The sequence below is a fragment of the Athene noctua genome, chromosome 3, assembly GCF_965140245.1.
Source record: "Athene noctua chromosome 3, bAthNoc1.hap1.1, whole genome shotgun sequence".
Classification (NCBI taxonomy): Eukaryota; Metazoa; Chordata; class Aves; order Strigiformes; family Strigidae; genus Athene; species Athene noctua.
This window is the reverse complement of record NC_134039.1, coordinates 7,562,992-7,584,329: the sequence shown is the minus strand read 5'-3', so window position 1 is coordinate 7,584,329 and position 21,338 is coordinate 7,562,992. Positions and strand designations below refer to the sequence as shown.

At 44.8% G+C, this 21,338-nt stretch overlaps 1 protein-coding gene across 1 annotated transcript; it reads left to right on the top strand.

Moving 5' to 3' along the window:
* The first annotated feature begins 2,022 nt into the window (after positions 1-2,022).
* On the top strand, positions 2,023-11,261 carry GABARAPL1 (GABA type A receptor associated protein like 1). The gene is made up of 4 exons (XM_074901862.1): positions 2,023-2,224; positions 5,881-5,959; positions 6,950-7,068; positions 8,528-11,261. Exons 1-4 carry the CDS (start codon positions 2,135-2,137, stop codon positions 8,591-8,593), a joined length of 354 nt encoding a protein of 117 aa, XP_074757963.1. The 5' UTR covers positions 2,023-2,134; the 3' UTR covers positions 8,594-11,261.
* The last annotated feature ends 10,077 nt before the right edge of the window (positions 11,262-21,338 follow it).

Here is a 21,338-nt window from a genome sequence, read left to right as displayed (position 1 = left end):
CTGCAGCCATGGGGAAATGCTGACATGTCCTAGAACAGACAGAAACAAGCTCATGGTGCTTCCTGTACAAACCTTACACAGATTAATCAGTAAAGGCTGGGACACACCAGCCTGTGCCATCCCCACTGTAGGCTGCTCTGGCCTTCAGAGATTTGGTCATGCACCTGCTAGAGCTGAGCTGTGCGGGAGGTCACACTACACCATCCTGAGTAGTAAGAGCTTAGACACTAAAGCACTTGCCAGAGTTCTTGGAGGCACGCTTCGGCCATCCAAAACTAGATGCCACGATTCAGGTGAGAAAAATCCCCCCCCAACATGCCTGTTTATTGCCATTGACCACAAAGACAGTGCAGAGTGACAGGCTCAGCTGTACAAGCCTACATTGGAAGTGTAGGTGAGATTTCTATCGCGTGCCCTTTTACACTCCTGTGCCAGGCAAGATTATTTGGGAGGTGCCACCATCTGAGCCCATCAGCAACTAAGTAAATGTATTTCCTCCATATCTCTCCCACTTATGTTCAACATGAGAGATCCCAGTCCACCCGGGCTTGGAGAGGGAGCATTACCAAAAGGCCTCTGAGTTCAAGAAGAAACGTGCTACTGAGTGTAAAGGCAGGTGGTGGCCAGTACATGATGAAACAGCTCTCCACAAGGCAGAAGGCACAAGCTAACACCCCAGATCTGCTGTGAGGATTTGTAGTTGACCGCTGGTGTTGGCGTGAGTCCCACCCTGCGGGCAGCTCAAGTGTGCGTATCAATAAACAGGGATAAAGCCACCAGTCCTACAAGTTTCTTGGGGCAGCCTAAAGGATTTATACGAGTACTTCTAGAAAAAGACCAGGGTTTTATTGTCCCCTGATCCTGTTTTTGTCATTAAGGAGCATCCGGCTTGCTCTTCAGTTTCTTCAGGATTCAAGCTGACTCTCTGCTATGGTCTCGATTTTTTCCATTCTAACCGTGCTGCAGGAGCAGAGTGCCAGAGAAACAGCAACGCGTCTTTTCCTAACCTTGTTTATTCTGCATCAAGACACTGGCACAGGGTTGAATCAGACATGGGAAACATGGGTCCTCTCACGTCTGCCACTGGCGTGGCCTTGGAGAGTCACCTTGCGCATCCAAAGTCTGCTCAGAGCCTGCTACTACAGCTAGTACCTCCTCGGGAAAGTTCTGCTTCTCTGGATGAGACATGCGATGAAAGAATTATTTGACACACTCCCAATCATTGTCCTCAAGGTAGCAGCAGTTCGTTTTTGTACTGATTTGAGCATACCTTCTCTTTCACTGGTCAGTAAATAATTATGAGGCCAACTACTCCTAGAAAAAAACAAAGACATTCCAAGTATGCATCAGCTGAGTAACTGGGCTAAAATTGGCCGGCTGTTTTGGCTTGTTTGCAGACAGTTCCCTTTGACTGTCTGCTGTTTGCAACGTGCATCTGGTCTGGCACATTACGCGACACACTTTCTGCCCCTTGTTGTTGAACTGAGATGTTATAAACAGGGCAACAATCCAGATCCAACAGCGACAGGCACGGTCACGAAAACTGGTGGTTTTCTGGCCTTGTATCTCACAGCCACTTAAAAGCTGGGGCACATTTACCCTCGTTTGAGCCAAGCACAGGCACCCAGGCTTCCCACGAGGGACGCAGAGCCCCGCTCCCACGCCACCCGGGAGAGAGGGAAGGGGGGCCGCCTCGGGTGGGTGATGTGCCTCCTCATGCTGTATTGATAACCCCTGAGTCACGCGGGGGGGGCGGTGTGTTTGCGGCGTTGCTCAGCCTATTTCGCTGCCTTATTAAAATAAATTATTCTTTTAAAATCACTTATTTTATGATTGCGGCGCAATAAATCACTGTAGAGGCAGAGAGGGGCGCGCCCCCCTCTTCCCCCCCTTCCCCGATCCGTGAAGGGCCTGCGCCTGCCCCCCCCCTCCCCGGGCGGTGCGGCCCCGAGCCCCGCCCCGGCGGCCCCGTGACGTCACGGGTGGGTGGGTGTGGCCCCGTGACGTCAGAGCGGCGTCAGCGGCCGGTGCGCTCCGGCGGTGGGGCGGGGGGCTGCGCAGCGCTTGCGGGGGAGTCCCGGGGCTCGCTGAGGAACCGGCCGTCGGGGAGGAGGGAAGGGCAGAGCCCGGCAGCATGAAGTTCCAGTACAAGGAAGACCACCCGTTCGAGTACAGGAAAAAAGAAGGGGAGAAAATCAGGAAGAAATACCCCGACAGAGTCCCCGTGAGTGTGGGGGGGAGCGAGGGCAGCGGCGGGGGTCCCCGCAGGCCCGGCCCGCCTCCGCGCTCGGCCCCTTTGTTCTCTCCGCCGCCCGCTTCTTGCTTTATTTCTTAAGGCGAAGGAGATTAGTAAAGGCGCTTTTGATCGGATTTCAGTTTCCAGGCCGCTTTTCTCCTGAGCGCAGAGCCGTGGGTGTTCGTTCTGTCGGGAGGTGGGTGCCGGTGGGTGGGTGCGGGGCGCAGTACCCCCTTTTTTTTTCGGGGATCCGCAGTAACTCGGCAGCGAGAATGCTGCTGGGCTTTTTCTGGCAGCCTGCGTGCGTGGGGTTGGGGGGTGGGGAAGGAGCTTACCATTAGCTCTGTGAAAATGGAGGAGAACAATGAGTGGGTTAACCCGGTACTCTTCCCAGCAAACATCCGCATCATCTGATATTTTCCCTTTATTTTTGTTTTGCTTTTTTATTGTCGATACAGTCTTGCGCTGTTCTTTTCCTTTGTATGAGAGAAGAATGATACTTCTCAGTCTTTCTGCCCTCCTGTTTAATCATCCTGTGGAAAAAAAACGTCACTTGGAAAACAAGGTCATCTTCTAGCTAAACTTTGCTTCCTCATCCTTAGGCCCCTTTGGAGTGCGTCTGGAAAACTTACAGCTTTAAAATTACTAATAATGATTGGGAAAAAGAAATTACAAATCGAATTAATTGTGGGGTTTTTTTGTTGTTGTTCCTTTTTAATATACGTTTTACAAATGTTCTTTCTTTCCATCCCCACTGGAGAGGTCTGTCCTAGATTTACTGCCCAGGGGTACTGCATGCAAAATAACTTGGACTCCACTGTAAATCTAAGGACAAGGGAAAACAGTTACACCACACATTTTCCCTGCAGGCTAACACCGGTTTTCATCTTGGGAGTGGCCCTCAGCTGGACTTGCAAAAGTTTTTGGAAGTCAGTATTGGGGTGTGTTCGTTCTAGCTGATTTTGGGAGCCCTGGCATAGCAGAGCGGGTTGAGCGTGCAGCGGGTCAGCGGTGAAGCTGTGCGGTTCTGTCGTTTGTGATAAGGACCGCAGAGGGCTCTGTAGGTCAGGAGTGAGACGAGCTGTAAATTGAGGATTACCATGGGAGATTGTACAGCAGATCTTGAGAGATGTGTCTGGAACAGCCATGTGGGGAGCACGGGATCAGACCTGGTCTGGCAAGAGATAAAAGAGGTCAAGGTGTGATGACCAGAATAACAAAGTGTGCTGTAGTTAGGGATAAATGAAAACGACGCATGATGAGGCCCAGATGTGAATTGTCGGGGGTAGCCTGTTGTCAGAGCTTCACACAGAGCAAAGGAATGCAGCAGACAACTTGTTCTTTACATCACTTCTGTCTCTGCCCTTCCCGACAGCAGGATCCTTGAAGATGACGTCCGTTTGGCTGCCTACACTGCAGTGCCCTGATACATCTCAGCATTTTGCTGAGATTATACTGTTGACACGGTCCTGCACTACCACAGTCACCACCCAGCAACAACAGACATACAGATAATCTGTATCTGCCCTTTGGATTTTCTTCGTAGGTTGGTTTGTGTGTGTGAAGGGCTTAGTGCTTCAGAAGAGATACCTGTGTTATCAGGCAGTGAGTACAGTTGATAGATGAGCAGAGCACCTCTGTTCCTTCCCTGCCGCTTTGCAAGGGGGAGATCTCTCTTAAACTCAGTGATGATCTGGTTTAAGTCTTTCCTAGGGGCTTAGAAGCACCAGCACTCTCACCTCTTCCTCATAGGCATGTTTTCTTTCCCTTTGTTATCTAAGGACCAAGCCACAAGCCACCCTTTTAAGTCAGGGTGGTCATACCAGTGCTGCTAGCTCGCAGTTCTGCTTGTCAGTAGTTTTTAAAATTGGAGGCAAGAACTAAAGGTTTCTCTCACTGCAGTTGATTGTGTTGGATATTGCCTTGTTGAATGTGTGTTAACAAATGCACAAAGTGCTGTTGCTGTTCAGCCTGCACCTGTTTGGTGGGATTGTGGAACTGTCCTTCCTTCATAGCATTTACCAACTGCAGCTTCTAGAGAAATGCATGTCCTACCGCAAACTGCCTGAAAGAGCTTGAATGCTTCGTACTAGTTGAGGTATTTGAAGTTCCTGAAGTAGCAGAGACACCCACATTTCTGTTTTAAAATCAAACAACATTTTCAGGAGGGTTTTTTTGGGTCGGCAGCATCCAAATGGAGCACAGGGAGGAGATGCCCAAGGTAGCATCTCTGTGGTGTGACATGCTTTGCAGATACTCACTGGGATCTAGAAGGAGGTGAGTTAGCATGGCACTTTGTCCAGGTTAAATAGACCGAGCTCATAATAACATTTTCTTCTGGCATAGTGTCTCACTGATGTGACGCCACCATTTTGCTTCCAAAGAAGGCTTAGTCCACAGCAGTTCAGCCTTTTCTGTTACACAACAAATACGGTTGCTGATTTAGGTTGCCAAAGAGCTATGGGAGCATAGAGCCCTTAGAAATTAGTCCCACAGTGTCTCAGATGGAGTGTTTACACTTACAGGGTCCAACAGAATTAAAAAGTTGAGGAGGTTCAGAAAATCCAGCTTCTTGTGTAGATGGTCAAAATGGCTTCTGCAGAACGGCAAGCCAGATAGGTTGAATCATGCAAGATTTATCTCTTACCAGTTCAAAAATACGTATCACCAAAAAAAACCCCCAAACCACCTGCCTGCAATTTTTTTCTGCACAAAGCCAGTAGTTCCAAAGGTTTCCAAGGTTTTTCGTGGAAGGAGATCAGGTCTCTTTGGAATACTTCCTGCTTCTGAGGTCAACAGTTTGCCTACCTCTGGTAACAAAAAAATTCCTCTAGCAGAAGATTTTTTGGTCTGTTTGACCTTAAAGCTGCTGAGCTTTGTATTTTTCTACGTTATAATGACATTAGAATATGAGAATTAGTATTTTGTGTCAAAGGTCTCTGTGGGTCCAGTTGCCCAGATGGTAGCCTGTGTTCTATTTATTAGATACTTATATGAATAAGGAAATATCCATAATTATATGAAGTAGGGAAAATAACCTTAAAGGATATGAATTTCAGAGTAGAACATAACTCCTGAAGAACTGGGGGTTAAAAAAAATCCCCATTCCCCAGTGAGCTGTAGTTTCTCTTTAATTCTTTGCTTCAGTCTAGAGCACTTGGTATTGGTGAATGCAGAAATTAGGGTGTGGGACTATTGGGAGCAGGGCTAATTGTGTGCCAGGCAGTTTGGAACTGTAACCTGGAAAACAGTTCAGCTTACTTGTGATACTTCTTAGGTTCATGTACTAGCCCCCTAGTAGCTTCTTCATACAAAATTAACCTTCATTGAGACCATCAAGGTGACCTGATTTTTTTTTTTTTTTTCTCAACCGTTATGGTTTATTTTTATGACTGTTCCAGTCTCCATTTTTTACTCACCGTGCCTAATGCAGCTGTCCTGGGCTTCCAGCACAGCTATTGCCAGTGAGTTGTCTTCTCACCTATCTGTTCTTTAATGTTTTATATGTGTTAGAGATTAAATAAATTTCTAGTAGCACCATCTCTCTACAAGGGTAATATCATTTTCCACTCATGCTCTTAGATCCATTTCGTTTTATGGTACTCATGAGTTGTTTCTTACTTTCTCTCACTGTGTCTCTCCAGGTAATTGTGGAAAAAGCACCAAAAGCCAGAGTACCCGACCTAGACAAAAGGAAGTATCTTGTGCCTTCTGACCTCACAGGTAACAGTGTCTACCTCCTTTCTTCCTGGTTTTCACTGAGAAGATCTCAGAAGTGCTTTTTGTGATCAGTACCAAGAAAATGTTCAGGCAGACTCAACACCTTATTACCCCAGTTTACCTGGCTGTCCTTGTTGTATTTTACCTTACAGCCAGGATTGCAACACGCAGAATTCTCTAAGGTCTTCTGAGGTATTGCACTGACTTCACAAACAGGCATGTGTCACAGCTGACTTCTAGCCATGATGAAAATGTCTGAATCGTGTATCATAGGCAGTAGCACAACCATCAGTAAGTGATGACCTAGCTGCAGAGTTGCCAGAGGCTGTATCCTTGTTGCAGGAACAGACAAGTTCTTGAAGTAGTCCCACTGTTTTCCACCCCTGTGGGTGGAGTCATGGCTACAAAGTTCCTTTCCCCAATGATCATGGCCATTTTGTGTGTGTTTACATTTGTTTTCATTTGAGAACATGAGTTAAAGGAACAGCATTTCTTGCAGTATATAATGGGATCGCAGAATACTTTCTTGTGCAACATAGCTCAGCAAATAGTAAGGAATTTGTTTTCAGGAGGTTTTTTTTCAGGAATGGTATGACCATTTACACCAAGGCTAAATTCTCTAAGGTGTCTTTGATCTATAGGATTTAAAGGTTAAGCTAGTTGGAGGTCTTCCCACCAATCCCCATGGCGGAGAATTTCATACTGTAATAGGTGGAGTTTGGATTTAGAGGGTATGTGGCCTTCAGACACGTACCTGAGAAACTGCCAGCTCCATGTGGGTTTGCTGCTCGTGTGGTTACAATCACGGAGTCACTGCTTTCTTTCCTGCATTGTTCATTTTTTCCCTACTTTTTACATACAGCATGTGACTTCCACCACCAAAAGAAAACAGCCACGGTTAGGATTAAAACAAACAAACAAAACAAAACACAAAGAAACCCAAACCAAAACGTTTTGTCTGCATCTAAGGCATTCTCCTCTGTTCCTCTCCAGTTGGCCAGTTCTACTTCTTAATCCGAAAGCGGATCCACCTGAGGCCAGAAGATGCCCTGTTCTTCTTTGTCAATAACACCATCCCTCCCACCAGTGCTACCATGGGCCAGCTGTATGAGGTAAGCCTGGCCCATCTCTTTCTCCCTTTGTCGGAGTGTCTGAAAGAATGCATTCCCTCACTGAAGGACAGCTGAGCACTACTCAACTGGCAGTGGGTGCTGCTTGGTCACAGATGTCTGAACATGAACCCCTCTCGGACTGGGCTCTATCCCATCATCTGTTTAGGGAATTTTTCATCCTGCAGTTATAAAGAGGAGCCCAAGGAGCCTCATAATTTCAACAAATTATTTGCTAGTTGAAAGGGTTGTCATATCAGGTGTTGAATACTTGCCCTAGCAGTGATACATTGGTCCTACTACTTTAACAAAATATTAAAATAAACCACTTAATTATTTGTATTTCGGAGGAAAGATTGTGTCTGGGGTGAGGGGGCTGTGGCAGAACGCATGCACTAGCTTTCATGTTTATACAAGAGATTTCCTTTTAGCCAGCGAAAGAACACAGTATCACTGAGCAACCAACTGTCTGTGAATACGTTGTCAATGCACGCTTATTCTTTGTTCAGAATTACATTTTCATGACTTGTACCGTATACTGGAGGACCTTGTAGGACACTGTGAGCATTGCTGCCCAGCATTTCTACTGAGCAGTGTAATTTGATCGACCTTAAAGGCGTGTTCTGTGCCCATCAGAGGAAAGTTCTTCAATTATATAGCCATTATATCGTGGCTGATTTGCAGCCTGGATTGATTTCTCCTTGATTTCTCCTTCTGCTTGTGTTAGTGTGTTTTAATAGGAGAGCTGCAGTATGGTGCCATGAGCCTTGTTTGACCTGTCACTTTTTGACAATAACTGGACAATTTGTATGTGGACTGATAAAGGTAATAAGAGATTAATGTGCACAGGGAGTTTTCCAAGTCTGGACATGTAGGAGGAAGGTGTATCTAACTGTCCAGAGCTGAGGCCAGGGCTCTGTTCCTGTCACTTGGCAGACTTTCTGTGTCATTGTAATCACTTTAACATCTCAGCTGTACTGCCCATATGTAAAAGAGGACTAGAAATGCAGCCACTTCTCAAAATGTTCTGAAAAATGACAAATATAACCACATTTACCTAATACTGAAGTATCTAGAGGTGGTTTTTGACTTGTTAAAACCTTCTAAGTCTCTCCTCTCAATCTTAAGGCCATACCAGTGCTGAGATCTGCTGCACAGCCTGCAACAGTCGGAGCCATTTCTATTGCACATTTGCAGTACGCTCTGGCCATGGCTCTTCAAGTAAATTCACTGTGTCCAGAAATGTGACGTGCCTGAATTTAGAAGTAAATCTGTGGCCAGAGAGAAGGAGTTGGTGTACACTCTCTTTGGTATGAGGATGCGAAGCCTTTGATGTAAAGGAGGAGAAGGAGCAAACGAGAGGTTATGCCCACTTGTTAGAGTGATCTCTTGGTTGGGCTTTTTCACATGTAGTGAGTTACAGGGCTTTGGTTTGTTACTCTCTCCCTTTCTCCCCTTGCAGGATAACCACGAGGAGGACTATTTTCTCTATGTGGCCTACAGCGATGAGAGTGTCTATGGCAAGTGAGCACCAGCCCCTCAGGCATGCAGGCGAGATGGACTGATGGAATGGATTGGGGGGGGGTGTTGGAGAGGAGGAAGGAGGATGCCTGAGAAGAGGGGAAGAGAACTGGAAGTGAACCACATGCACAATGCCATCACCTTCCATGCATTAATTATAACCATTATTTTTTAAATTGAGGGGAGGGAGGGTAGGGGGACAGTGTATGAAAGGGCGAACTGAAAGGTGATCGAGGGCTTCTGTGCTGAGGGATGGGGAGACTCCATTGTTCATAGTTCTTCTCTTGCCACAGCTGGAAGTAGTTAGCCAGTACTGGAGGCTGCTAGACAAGCCAGTGTGGTGGAGCTCCAGGAGAGTGACTGGGCAGGATGGCCATTTTTGTGTAACCCTTTCACTGGATGAAGAAGGCATGCCATGTATTGTACACTGCCCTTGTCACGCCTTGCCCGTGGCACGGGCTGCACTCCTGTGAGCTTTCAGTGAGCTGTGAAATACTTCACTCTGGCTGTCACACGAGGCTGTCCTGTGCTGACAGTCCTCACTCCAGCTGCTACCTGTGAAGCGTTCCAAGAGTATTGTGTTTCCCATCACTTCCATCAGTATTAGAAGGGCTAACTCTGAGGGCTGGGAACTCCTCAGCTGTGAGATATGAAGGTTGGGGAAAAGAAGGAAGGATTTTATTTTTTTTCCTTTGTTGCTTTAGTTGCGAGTGCTGGACAGAAAAATTAGAGACGACCCTTTCGTTCTTTTCAGTGAAGTCAACCGATAAACTTGTAAGCACAGGTCTAGAAAGGGCCTCAAGAGAATGACTCCAGCTCTGAGATAGGACTGAGTATACCGAACATGTCCACCGTGGCTGCTCATCAAACTTGTTCTTAGTGGATTTCATCGAGGCAGATCCTGGAGCCTGCTGAGATTGTCCAGTTTCTAGCTAGCCTACAAGTGAGAAAGCTTTTCTGGCTACCTAACTTTAGTCTCCTTTGCTGTGCATTAAGGCAACTAACTACTAATAGTCTTGTTATTGGTGAGCACAGAAAATTATCTATCAGTGTTGTCCTTGTACCAGTCTTCTGCAGATTTGAAGATGGCAGAAGTCCTGTGGGTTTAGCCCTTCCTTCCATGTCTCATCCCTGTACAGCCCTTGCACCACATGCACAAGCGGAAGAAATCAGTCGCCCCCATGTGTGTTCTGCTGGGTTTTTGTGAATGGACGACAGTGCTGCTCTGAGTCACCACAGGAGAGGTGCTTTTAGACTTGAAGGGGAAGGGGAATAGTTTCTCTTTAGTATTTTTTTTTAAATTATTTTACTTTAAGCCAATGTTGTTCTTAGAAGGGTGCCAGATAGATGCTTTCCTGTGCAAGCCTTATGCTGTCATGCCAAAGCAGTTTCTTCCCAGTGGCACAAACAGCAGATTTTCCCATAACTGCCATAACTCTAATGAAGGGATGGGGTTTGGGGAGTGAGCTGACTTTCAGGAAAGTTCTGGAGTTTTGTCTAAAAATCAGAGAACTGGACCTGTATTACTGTAAACATTCCTACGTTTAAGAGAGGGACCAAGAGAGAGGAAAAGACAAGAAAGATGAAGACAGGCAGATTCCAAAAAAAGTTGAAGGCATTTGCTCTGTTTACATGAAGTTAGATCTCAGTTCTCTGCGTTCCTCGGGAATGAGGAATCAAGACGAGTGCTCCTCTGATTGTGGAAGACAGGAAATCAGGTTTCAGCCTTCTCTGACTGTTGTTCCGCAGAGGTACACGAGGCAGAAGGGCAGGCTGGGAGTGTGAAGTGGGAGTCACTGGAAGAACTGTGTGAAGGTCAGGGGAGGCAGTGTAGTGGGGCAGGAGCGTCACTGCCCATGTGATATGGGAAGTAGCAGAAGAATGGGATAGAAGGGAGGGACTGCAAAGGATGTAGACAGAGTAGTCGTAACGGGCAAACAGAGAAAGGGGGAACAGTGGATGAAATGGGTGGGTTAGTATCCCCAGTTTTTCATCCTGAACTTCAGGTTTGCTGTTCCATCGTGTGTTCATCTGGAATAAGTGTGTTTGGGCGAGTTGTACCTACTGCCAATTTAGATAACTTCAGTTTCTGCCTGCAGTGCTCAGTCCTCTCTTTTTGGCCCACTCTCCTCCAGTTATAAGGCATTTTTCATATCCTTTGGGTGCAAATCTGCATCAGTCTCTTGTTTTAGGAAGCTCTGAATGTTCTGAAGCAGAGAACAGACCCAGGAGGCTTTCTAGGGTAAAAGACAAGATGCAGGCAGATGGTGTGCATCTCTGCTGCTGTCCCACTTGCTCACGCCGTGCTGCCAAGCACGTGGTTGTGTGTTGTCTCAAATGAGCCCATGCTTAGGCATGCTCAGGGGAGAAAGCTGGCATCGGGTGCTTGGTTTTGTGTTCAGACCTCCCCTCCCCTCCCGCTGCTGGGTTGATAAGTGACATGTGTGGGACTAATCTCAGCCGTTTGTTACATGTAGAGTTTACAGTTTAATTCAGTTATTTTATGGTTATTTTAACTGGATTGTGGCATTTACTTCTGTTTTTGCGCTAGTCTGGTATTGTACGAGGTAACGATGGTAATTTTTTTTGTGTTGGTTAGCTGCAGGTTCTTGTAAAATAAAGTTCATACTACTTGAGCTAAATCAACCAATCAATAAAGATGCATTTGAAAATCACAGGCTTGGTCCGAAATGGGTGACTGGCATTTCTTCCTGATGTGGGCTTGTAAATAAAGGGATTGCTTTGCCAGAACTTCTTGCTGCTACATTTTTCCAGAATCCCAGATTTACTCTTATCCTGTCTACCAGAACAAGTAATTTCTCCTTTTTTTTTTTGATTATGTTGTCACACGCACCTGGCTGTGTCGTCTTGTGCCACCAACATGAACTTTAATTAGACCTGGATGACATGAGAAAGTGTTAAGAACTGTAGTGAGGCTTTCTCTGCCATTTTAAGCCCCTGAACAGTCCTAGCCACATGATGGAGCCCCCAGGGCTACCTGTCACCCTGCCCATGGCCCGGGATCCCATCTCGGCCCATCGAGGGCTGTCGGCCCTTGTCCCAGCAACACCTCAGCAGGGCTGGTCTCCAGCTCCCCACAGCCGTGCTCTGCCCAGCCATGAGCCCCCCAGGACCCAGCCTCAGGCCACCCCCATGTCCACGTCACTGGGCCTGATCCTGCCCCTGTCCTGCAGATGGGATTCCCGTCTTGACCTGCCTCATCACCACCATGAGCCTTAGGGCTGGGGGTTTGTGCCTGAGCCTGGCCACCAGCCCTGGGCCTGCCCCGTTGGGTGCAGCAGGATGGGTCCCATGGTGCCCTGACAGCCGTGTCCCTCACGGAGCCACGAGCCCTGGCTGTCTCAGGACAGCTCAGGCTGTGCTGGGACGCCCAGCTATTAGCAGAGGGTCTGGGGGAGGCCCTGGGGAGGCCCTTCCATGCCTTGGGGCCCTCTAAAGATAGGAAAAGCAGAGCTGAGGAAATTTGGGACTCTGAAAAGTAAGCCTGCAGTAACAGCAGATCTGGGCTGCTTTTCCTTGCGGGTATTTGTGCGCTGAGAGGAAGGGAGTCTTGGGAGCTGGTGAGACCAGCAGCCACCTTTTGCTTAGTGCCATAACTCTGCGTCAGGCACTGGCAGCACATCAGGAGGAAAGGGATGCGCAGTCACCTGGAGAAGCTGCGAGAGACGTGCTGCTTCTTCCACCTGCTCCCTCCTCCTCGTTCCCTGTGGTGGGTGTGGGTGCCGCTGGCCAGAGCAGCAGAAACCGGCCATGCTGATGCTGCCAAGGAGTGACTGTCAGCTCTCGCCCTGCCACACACCGAGCAAGGGAGTCGCTTGGGGCACTGAAGTCAAGAATTACAACAGTGAAACTCACAGGAATAAAACTTCCTGGGCCTAATAGGATATTCTTTTCCCCACTGCATACAGAGTGGAGCCACAGTGTGAGCTTTAGTTGCTAGTGCTGAGGGAGAGGCAATAATTCATCCTGTGCTGTGTAAACTCAGAACCTCCCCACAGCAGCAGCTTCTGTGCTCATACCCACCATCGGGACTAAAACAAGCTCCCCCTGAATGACAGAATGGTGCTGTGACACCAGCCAGATGGGCAGAGATCAGCTAAAAGCTTACACTATAAGCTGAAATAATTTGAGTTTCAGCTCCAAACGTAGTGCAGGTTTTGCTGTCTAGGTTGTGGTGTTACTGTGTGCTGGCTCAAGCAGAAAACCACTAAGAAGTATGCCTAAACAAGCCTCTCCCACTCCTCCTCTCACCCGTCCTAGGAAAATGGTGTATCAGTTTTTGTCCCTGTCATGCTGCTTTGCATGTTTGTGTCAGTGCCATCGCTGAGAGAAACGGCAGGCGGGCGCATTTGCTGACTGCTATTTGCCTGGTCCGTATGGGAGATGTTAGCCTGTGCTCAAAGGCTGTCACCTTTATTCTGTGGGTTATGGAAATGGCATCGGAGCAAGGCCTGGGGGAAACTGATGGCTCAGCTGGTTAAGAGAGGTTAAGTCATTAATACTCTGCCTTGGTCACTATCGCTGCACCTGGGATCCTCTCTCCAGTCATTCTGATGCTTGCTTTGGAGGAAAATATTCTCCTGGAGCAGAGACTACCTAAGGAGAGCAATGGCCTGGGACATTAAGGCCTGACAACATCACCGTGAAGAATATCTCGACTGACATAAAAGGTCCCAAATTATGCTAAAGACTCATGTTTTCACCTCCATAAAACAGACATGTTTGAGATGAAAGAAACACTGATTAAAACAGAAATAAGACTACCAGAGGGAGAAACTCCAGCATATTCCAGTCACTCAATCTCGGATAAATGCTCCCCCGGGGTGAGGCACAGAGTGTGACAGCTCACTGCTGGCAGGGCAGTTGCAGGACTGACCCAGGCAGAGCACAGCTGACCACAAACAGCAGCTGCCCCAGCTTGCGCTGCCAATCTCTATAGGAGGATGTTGCAAGTCCCATGGTATCTGTGTTCCTGGAAGCTTGCAGTCATCCCAAAGCACAGCTCATGCCTGAATATACACGTGTTACAGGAATTAGTTAAGATTCTCCTGAAAAAGCTAGATCTTGCAGCACCTTTCCATAAAGTAAGGGTCTAATTCTCCCTGATTTTGCACTCTGGACAATATCATCTGAATGTTGTATTGTTTTCTGGGAATTAAAAGAGTGTTAATAAATAAATACTATAAATAGTGATATGTGGAAGCAGCAGGAGAACATAAAGATCTTCATTTTCAGGTAAGGACATTGCTAGAGCTGCATTCAGCTTAAATGTACTGGATCTGATTCATATCTTTTCCACTTTTTTTCCCCCACAGCTTAGAGAAGCCTTTGTCAGAGCTTAGGACCCTGTTTTGGCTCAGTGTGGGAAGCCCAGCACTGGAATAAGAGAGTGGCTCCAAGGCAGGAGTGAAAAGTTACAGACAGCTTAAACTAATTCCAAAGGTATTGCAGAAAAATCTCCTCCTAGATGAGGTGGGTGGTGGCTCCAACAGGTACCTGTGCACTCAGACTGCTGTCACTACCAGTAGAACTGCAGCTGCAGGTAGGGCTCATCCACAGAGCTGTGTACCTGGTGAAGCCATGGTTATTTTCCTACCTTTCTCTCTATCTAGCACTTTTGTGCACAGTCATTACAGTAGGCATCCAGCTGCCTGTGACCATTGTGCTCCCTCAGTGCTATCAATTAACCTCTTTGACCCTGGGTGGACAGTAGTACAGGACATCCTAAATGCCTTTGCCTGATGTCACACAGGAAATTTGTGTCAGGGCAAGGGAGTAAACAGTTATGACAGGGATGGTCTATCTTTTCTTAAGAGGTATTCTGAGCCCAAGAGCAAAATAAGCATATAATTAAAGGAACGGTATCACTGTGGAGATACAAAGGGCAATAGAGTCAAATATTTAGGAGAGAACAGCTAGAAGACAATGGGCACAACAGGCCTTTCAGAGTGAGAGCCAAGAAAGAGAGGAGTCAGTCTGCAATGCGCTATGTAAGAATGTATGTAAAAATGATGGAGAAGATGCTAATACAGATTAGAATCTGAAATAAGTATTTTTCCATTTTACTGTCGTTGTTCAGACGTAACACTGGAATATTTCCGGTCTCACTCATAGTTCATTTGTTCCAAGGAGCATGCAACAGAAAATGAGCAGTGACGGGTCTGATCATATTTCATTAGTTTGCGTTTTATTACTTCACACTTAGATAACAAGTTCTATATGACAGTCTCAGTCCTTTCAAAAATACTGATCTATTCAGCCTCACAGCATCCCAGTGTGGTAGTTCTTATTGTCTCCAGCCTGCTGCTGGGGAAATTGAGGTGCAGAGATGTGGACTGGCTTGCCTCAAGGCCATACAACGAATGAGAAGCAGAGTTAGAAAAAAAGCCTGTCCCTCTGATCTCTAGCACCTCTAATAACAGGATTATACTCATTACACAGTAAAATTTGAAACGTGAATTCTGTATATTCGTATTATCTGTCATTAGTGAAAGAAACCCCTCATCATCTTTGGGAACACAGCATTGTAACATTTTGATGTTCTGCCATTTGTGGACTGGAAAAGCTCTGATTTCTTTGCCAGAACCAATGCCAAGAAGGTAGCTCCTGCTCTTGACATACTGCCAAGAAAACACTGCTGAATTGTCTTTGAGCAATAGCTCTCTTCAAAGCTCATTGATACATTTATCAGTGCCTTCTTTCTCTGGAACAAAAAACAAATCACAGTGCAAGCCTGGAAAAAAATGTGCATTTTCTTGTCATTTGCATTTTGTTGGATTTTCTGGCAGCATACCAGTATTTAGTATCTGCTCTTCTATTTTATTATGAACATTTTTCATAAAATCTGCAAAAGGATTCAAATGATTTAGAAGCTTAAATGTCATTTTGAAATAATTTAGACATTTAGTTCTAGATCTTCAGGGCTGGAGTCCCACTCACTCTTGAAAATGCAGAAAGAAAAGCAACACTGTAGCCACAAACATTCAGTAATATTCTGGTTTGTAGCATTTTTAAAAACAGAGTCACATGACAAAGCAGAAAGAAATGCTTGATGTTTCTGAAACTATATAGCTATAGGCATCTGTGGCTATCTACATGAAAATCAGACATGAGACACTGAAAAAAAAAAAAAAGGCATTTTAAAATATATACATTTGCTGTGGATGTCATGGAGATGAATGTTAGAGTGTTTCACTGTTAGAGAAAAATGTCATCCACTGTCTTGGCCTCAGAGGATGAGAAAGCACTTACCTGGTTGTAGAGACTGAAGGCCCTACAGCTACCTAACAAAATGGAGAAGTGACATCAAGTTAACATCACTGCCATGCCTGAGAAATTTTTACTTCTTATAAAAGGTTTCAGTTTATTTTGCCTCAAAGATGTCCTATAAGAAAAGTGCATTACCCCAAATCAACCACAGGGGAAAATACCTTTTATTAAAACTTTAACTATTCCAGAAGGCAGCATCAAGTGCATACTTGGACCAACTTCTGAGCTCTGGAAAAATCACAATGATGCTAAGGCATATTCATATTTTATCATATTTTTATAGTCTATTTTAGTGTATTTTTTTACTCTTAATATTCTCATCTTTTTCCAGAAAGCAGAAAACACATTGAGGTAGTACATCCCAGGTTAGCATGAGCTGCAATTTCATTTAGCACATCAACACTTCTCTGGACTCGGGCATTGCGGGTCTGTTGCTCCCACAACATGGACATTTTCTTCTCCTTCTGCAACTGTTGTTGGATTATCCAGACTACAAAATCTCCATGATGGTACCTCCCTGAAAAAGATTTAAAAAAAAAAACCAAAAAAAACACCCAAACATTTTAAAAGGAAAATAAACAGGTTTAAGAAAGAGCGGCACCCATAAAGGGGAGGAGATACGTGAGGAGACACATGGAAGAAGACATTGCTGGGGACAAGGCTGGAGAGGCACCCTTGGAAGATGAAGATCCCATACCAGGGCAGGGACAACCCCAAAGGCACAGCAGCCCATGGGTGACCCACGCCACATCAGAGGAAAATGAGTAAAACACATGGACAGGCAGCGAGAAACCATTGCATTCCAACCTCAGCCTCCTGCACTGCCCATCACATCCCTGAAGGGATCAGGAGAGACTGAGTGTAAGGCATGTCAAAAACAAGGGAAGTTGGGACCAGAAAGGGGTGGGAGTCATGTCTGACTGGAGCTGAGCTGGAGGAAAGGTGTTTCCCTAAATGTTCAATTGTTTACTTTCTCTTTTTATCTCAGTATCTGAATCAGTAATCAAAAGTTGTGCTAGTTGGGAATAAATTAAATTAAATTAAATTCCCCAAGGAAAGACTGCTTTGGCCATGTCAAGTATGCTTACTCCAGCTGGCAGGAGTGTCCAAGACCTGCCTGGTGGCCCATGTAGCAGTTTCAGCTCAAGCTTAGCCTTCTGTGTCATGCTGTACATCTGGGGATGTGGTTCCTTCCCTCAGCGACGATTGTTTTCACTATTTATTGCTGCCTAACTGAGATGGCCAGTAAGTCTCCAATTACCTTACTGTCAGGTCAGCCCAGGCTGCTTTAGCTTTCACCATATATTAAGCCAATTAATAGTCTTTTCTGGAGTCACTAATATTTTACAAGGATGTAAGGTTGCTAAGAGTTCCTCTGTGCTTCTTGTTTGGTTTTTTTTGTTGTTGCATACCTGAATCATTTGGAACAGGGCAGATGTAGCTCAGAGCTTTGGGTGAGCTTTCCCATTACAGCTATTTGTGCTTTCCTTGTTTTTCCCATTACATACTAGAATCATCTGACATGTTAAAGCTGTCAAAGCGGTTCAGGTCTCATTTTTTCTGAGTGATAGTTTTGGGCAAGTTTCACCACATGACAAGCTAGCCTCCATTTCCAAAGGATCTCAAACCAATCTACAGAGATTGATACTAAAATGGTCACCCTACTTACGGAAAGGCAGCTGTTCTTCCTGCTGCAGAATACAATCATAGATCAGCTAGCTACAGGGTAAAAAAAGCAGAATAACATTAGGCCTCTGAAGCAGGAGGTGGGAGATTCTGTTGGCTAAAACTGGGTCAACACATTCATAGACTCATCCACTTCCAGAAATACTGAAGATAATTTACTATCATTCCTAAGCTTAGATTGAAAATTATTTTGTGTCTCTCCAGATAGCATGTTTTTTGGTTAGAAATATGAAAGATGTAAGCCATACATAGTGTGGGAGTTTTAAAAGCAGAAAAATGGCAGGCTAAATTATATAATGAAATAACAGAGAAAAATTATATATGCTGGCTACAGTTTGGTGATAGTGTCTTTTCTGAGAAGTTTTGTACTGCCTCTTAAAAAGTACAGAAAAAGACAGGGTGAAGTAATCTAACCCAGTTAAGCGAGACAGAAACCTCCCAGCTGTTCTTGTTTTCCACTTTCAGACAATTGTTATCATAAACATTTTCTATTAAAAACTCATGTTTCAGTCAAAGAACTCAAATATCCACTGTTTATGTAAGATATTTATTTGTCTGCCTGATGGGGTGTAGGAGTTGTGAATCTCCCAAGTGTAGAACAGAGATTATAAAGTCATCTGATGGGACAGATTGAGAGATGTTAGTGCAGGACCCAAGACCACAACATGAAGTAGGATTCACTGCTATGAAATTTAGAGGCTGTAACCAAAACTTGACTCTCCTGGTATAAGGAGACTCTCCCAGTGTAAAGGAGAACAGCCTTATCCTTCCACCTAGGTAACAATGACAGTAACTAATAAACTCTTCTGGAGCAAGAAGTAGCAATGAGTCTCTAAAGGATAGGAAGGAGTGTCAAGGGAGATGTAAAGGATTTACGCTGGAAGAAAAACTTTAGATGCTTGATCCTGCTTTCACTGGCACTACTGAAGAGCTTTGGTTTGGCTTCTATGAGAGCAGGCTCTGCATCCAAAAGCGGAGACAAGATTCTGCTTTAGGCTACGTTCATGGCACTGAGATTGGTAGAGCTGCACCGAGACAACTGACAGTGACATCCTGCCTTGTCTGTAAGCACAAGCTTAAAATCTCTCTCTTTTTCTGGCCTAAAAACAAGTAATTCGATAAAAATCAGGTTTCCTATATGTTAAAGACCATTGTAAGCAACTCTTTATTTTTTTTTTCCTGGAGACTGTAACACTTTTTTAACATAATCAAATACATTAGTGTCAAAATACTTGTGAATCTCTTCTGCCAAACCTGTGCATAATTAGTAAATACTATTCAATTTACTTTTTGTACAAGGAGATATCAATAGATTTCATAATGATCTCATTTCATTATAATTTGCAAAGAAAACCAGAACAGAACTAATTGCAGGTCTGACTCACCTGTGTACATATTTGAAGACAACTGACAAGACTCCAGTCAAGGAGTAATAAAAAAAATTGGTTTTAGCCTTCTGCTGAACCAGATGAAGAAAAACAAAAATAAATTAATTAAAAATACCAAAATACAAGTCTGCAGAAATATTAATTGTTTAATTGGAAGGTTATTTCAAATACATTTCTTACTGTTAGTTAATTACTGTTGCCAAGCATATTTAAAGGTTCAAAGTGCTTAGAACTGCCAGGTCTGGCAGACTGGTGCTCATTCACATCTGCTGCTGTAGGAGGTTGATAAGCCAGGGTTATTTTACGCACATGATATTTTCTTCTTCTTTCCAAAATAGCTGGATAAAATAACACCTACTCTCAGAAGTTCTCAGCTGAAAATCAAGTTGAAAGTTCCACCCCAAACCAGAACCATGAGTAGTGGACTAAATGGATATATTGCCCATCTGATACCCAAAATGCTTTGTTTTCAAACAGAGAACCTGTTCCTCTCTGAAATTCAGTGAAAAAAATTTCTTTCTTTCTTGGTGGGAATCAAAATGAACCCAAGAAATCTTTGTGGTGGTTGTCTGCAGTCTCCATTACGAATGCTTCAGCCTATGGATGGTGTCACCCTCCTTCACTTCCCATTTCAGTCATCATCGTGTGTGTCAGGCTGGAAAATGCTGCTGAGAGGTGATTAATGCTGGATTTTAGACTGGGTAGATCCCACCTGGGGACATCCAGCTTGAAAGACAGTAAAGCAAAGTTGTTGCTTCATCACTTTTGTGCTGTCGGTGGACCCAGCTGGGAAATGATGCAAGATTTAGAAAGGAAGCTGGGAACTAGATGGAAAAAACATGTTTTGATTGAACTGATATCTCATGACAGGTCTTACTGGCCAGGAAAGCAGCAGATATGAGACACTTGGCTGGGTCTGACATATGTCACCATGTCAGGGTGTTCACAGACCTCAAAACCTCGTCCTGAGAGCATTCTCCCCTACATTTCCAAGCAACTACCCCTTCAGCAGGTAGTCTGCACATTAATTACAGAATTAATTATCACAGGTAGTCCAAAGAAGTCAGATCACAGTGGAAAATTCTTTTCTGCCTTTGTGATTAGTATTATCAAACCAAATAGCCTACAGATACAAATTCTTAAAAAAGAACTGGATTATTCAAACCGGGGATTTTTTTCCTCTCTAGGTTTTTTTTCCTGACACTATGTACACAGCGGGACTGCATCAAATTATATCAAATACCATGAGAAAACTCAGCCCCTTTGAGGCATTTAACACACTGCAGGTAGCATGGAACAGAAAGCTAACAAGGTTTCCACCAAGTCACTCATTAGGACAATTTGTCAGATGGCATAACGCTTGAATGGGCATTGTCAGAAAATATCAGGGTTTGGATGTCACTCTTGCAAAATTACAAATAGCAAGCAAGTGGCTGATAGACCAATTTTCCATCTCCTAGATGTCTGTGGTAGCATGATTCTCGTAGCAATAGCACCCGTGTAACTGATTTAGAAAACAGATGAACTAAACTTCTGTAAATCTGCTTTTGTGGCCCACCCTCCCCTGAGTTAGGAGCACCTTTTCTCAAGTATAACACCATCTTTCCCACACCACCACCTTCTTAAAATGCATTTTGCTCTCTATGCTCCCTGAAGCACTGGGGACAGGGGGTCATATACTGTTTCTCAGCACAGCCATGCTTTTTCCCAGTTCCCATCCCTCTGACAACCAGTAGAGCAGCTCAGCAATGCACAGTGCCTTTAAGAGAAGGCTGTGCTAAAATACTTATTTTTGTCTTAGAATGTGTAAACACTGGGTTTCATCCCAGATCCCAAATAATTTCCCACCCCTCCAGTGCTGTCAGTATAGTTCATGGATCTAATAGTTGATTGTGGAAAAGTCACAAGTGATACAACAGCAAAAGTAACCCAAACCGATTCCCTTCATTCCTCAGATTCTACGGGAAGAACAGGGCACAATTTTCACGTGCTGAGAAAACATTTGTATATTCATGAGGTGCTATAGTACATATTAAACAGGAGAGTGCTCCTCAGAGGCTGAAACAACAACCAGATGAGAAGAATTTACGTGCCCAGAATCCTGCCTGGTTTACTTTATATTCTGCTAGGAAGAAGTACAGAAAACAACAATATTTATCAAAAGGTATTTGAAGCACCTCTGCTGTTTTTCTCACATGCTGTGTTAGCTTTTGTAACTTAGGGTGAACATCTATTAGAGAAAACTAATGAACACAAAGGAGTCACATTTACAAAGTGTTTATTAATTGCTTCTGAATTGATTAAGCTTTTAAAATAAACTCCTTTTGTATGCATACAATAATCACAGGCACAGAAGAATTCTCTGATTGGAGCGTGGCTTGCCGAGTG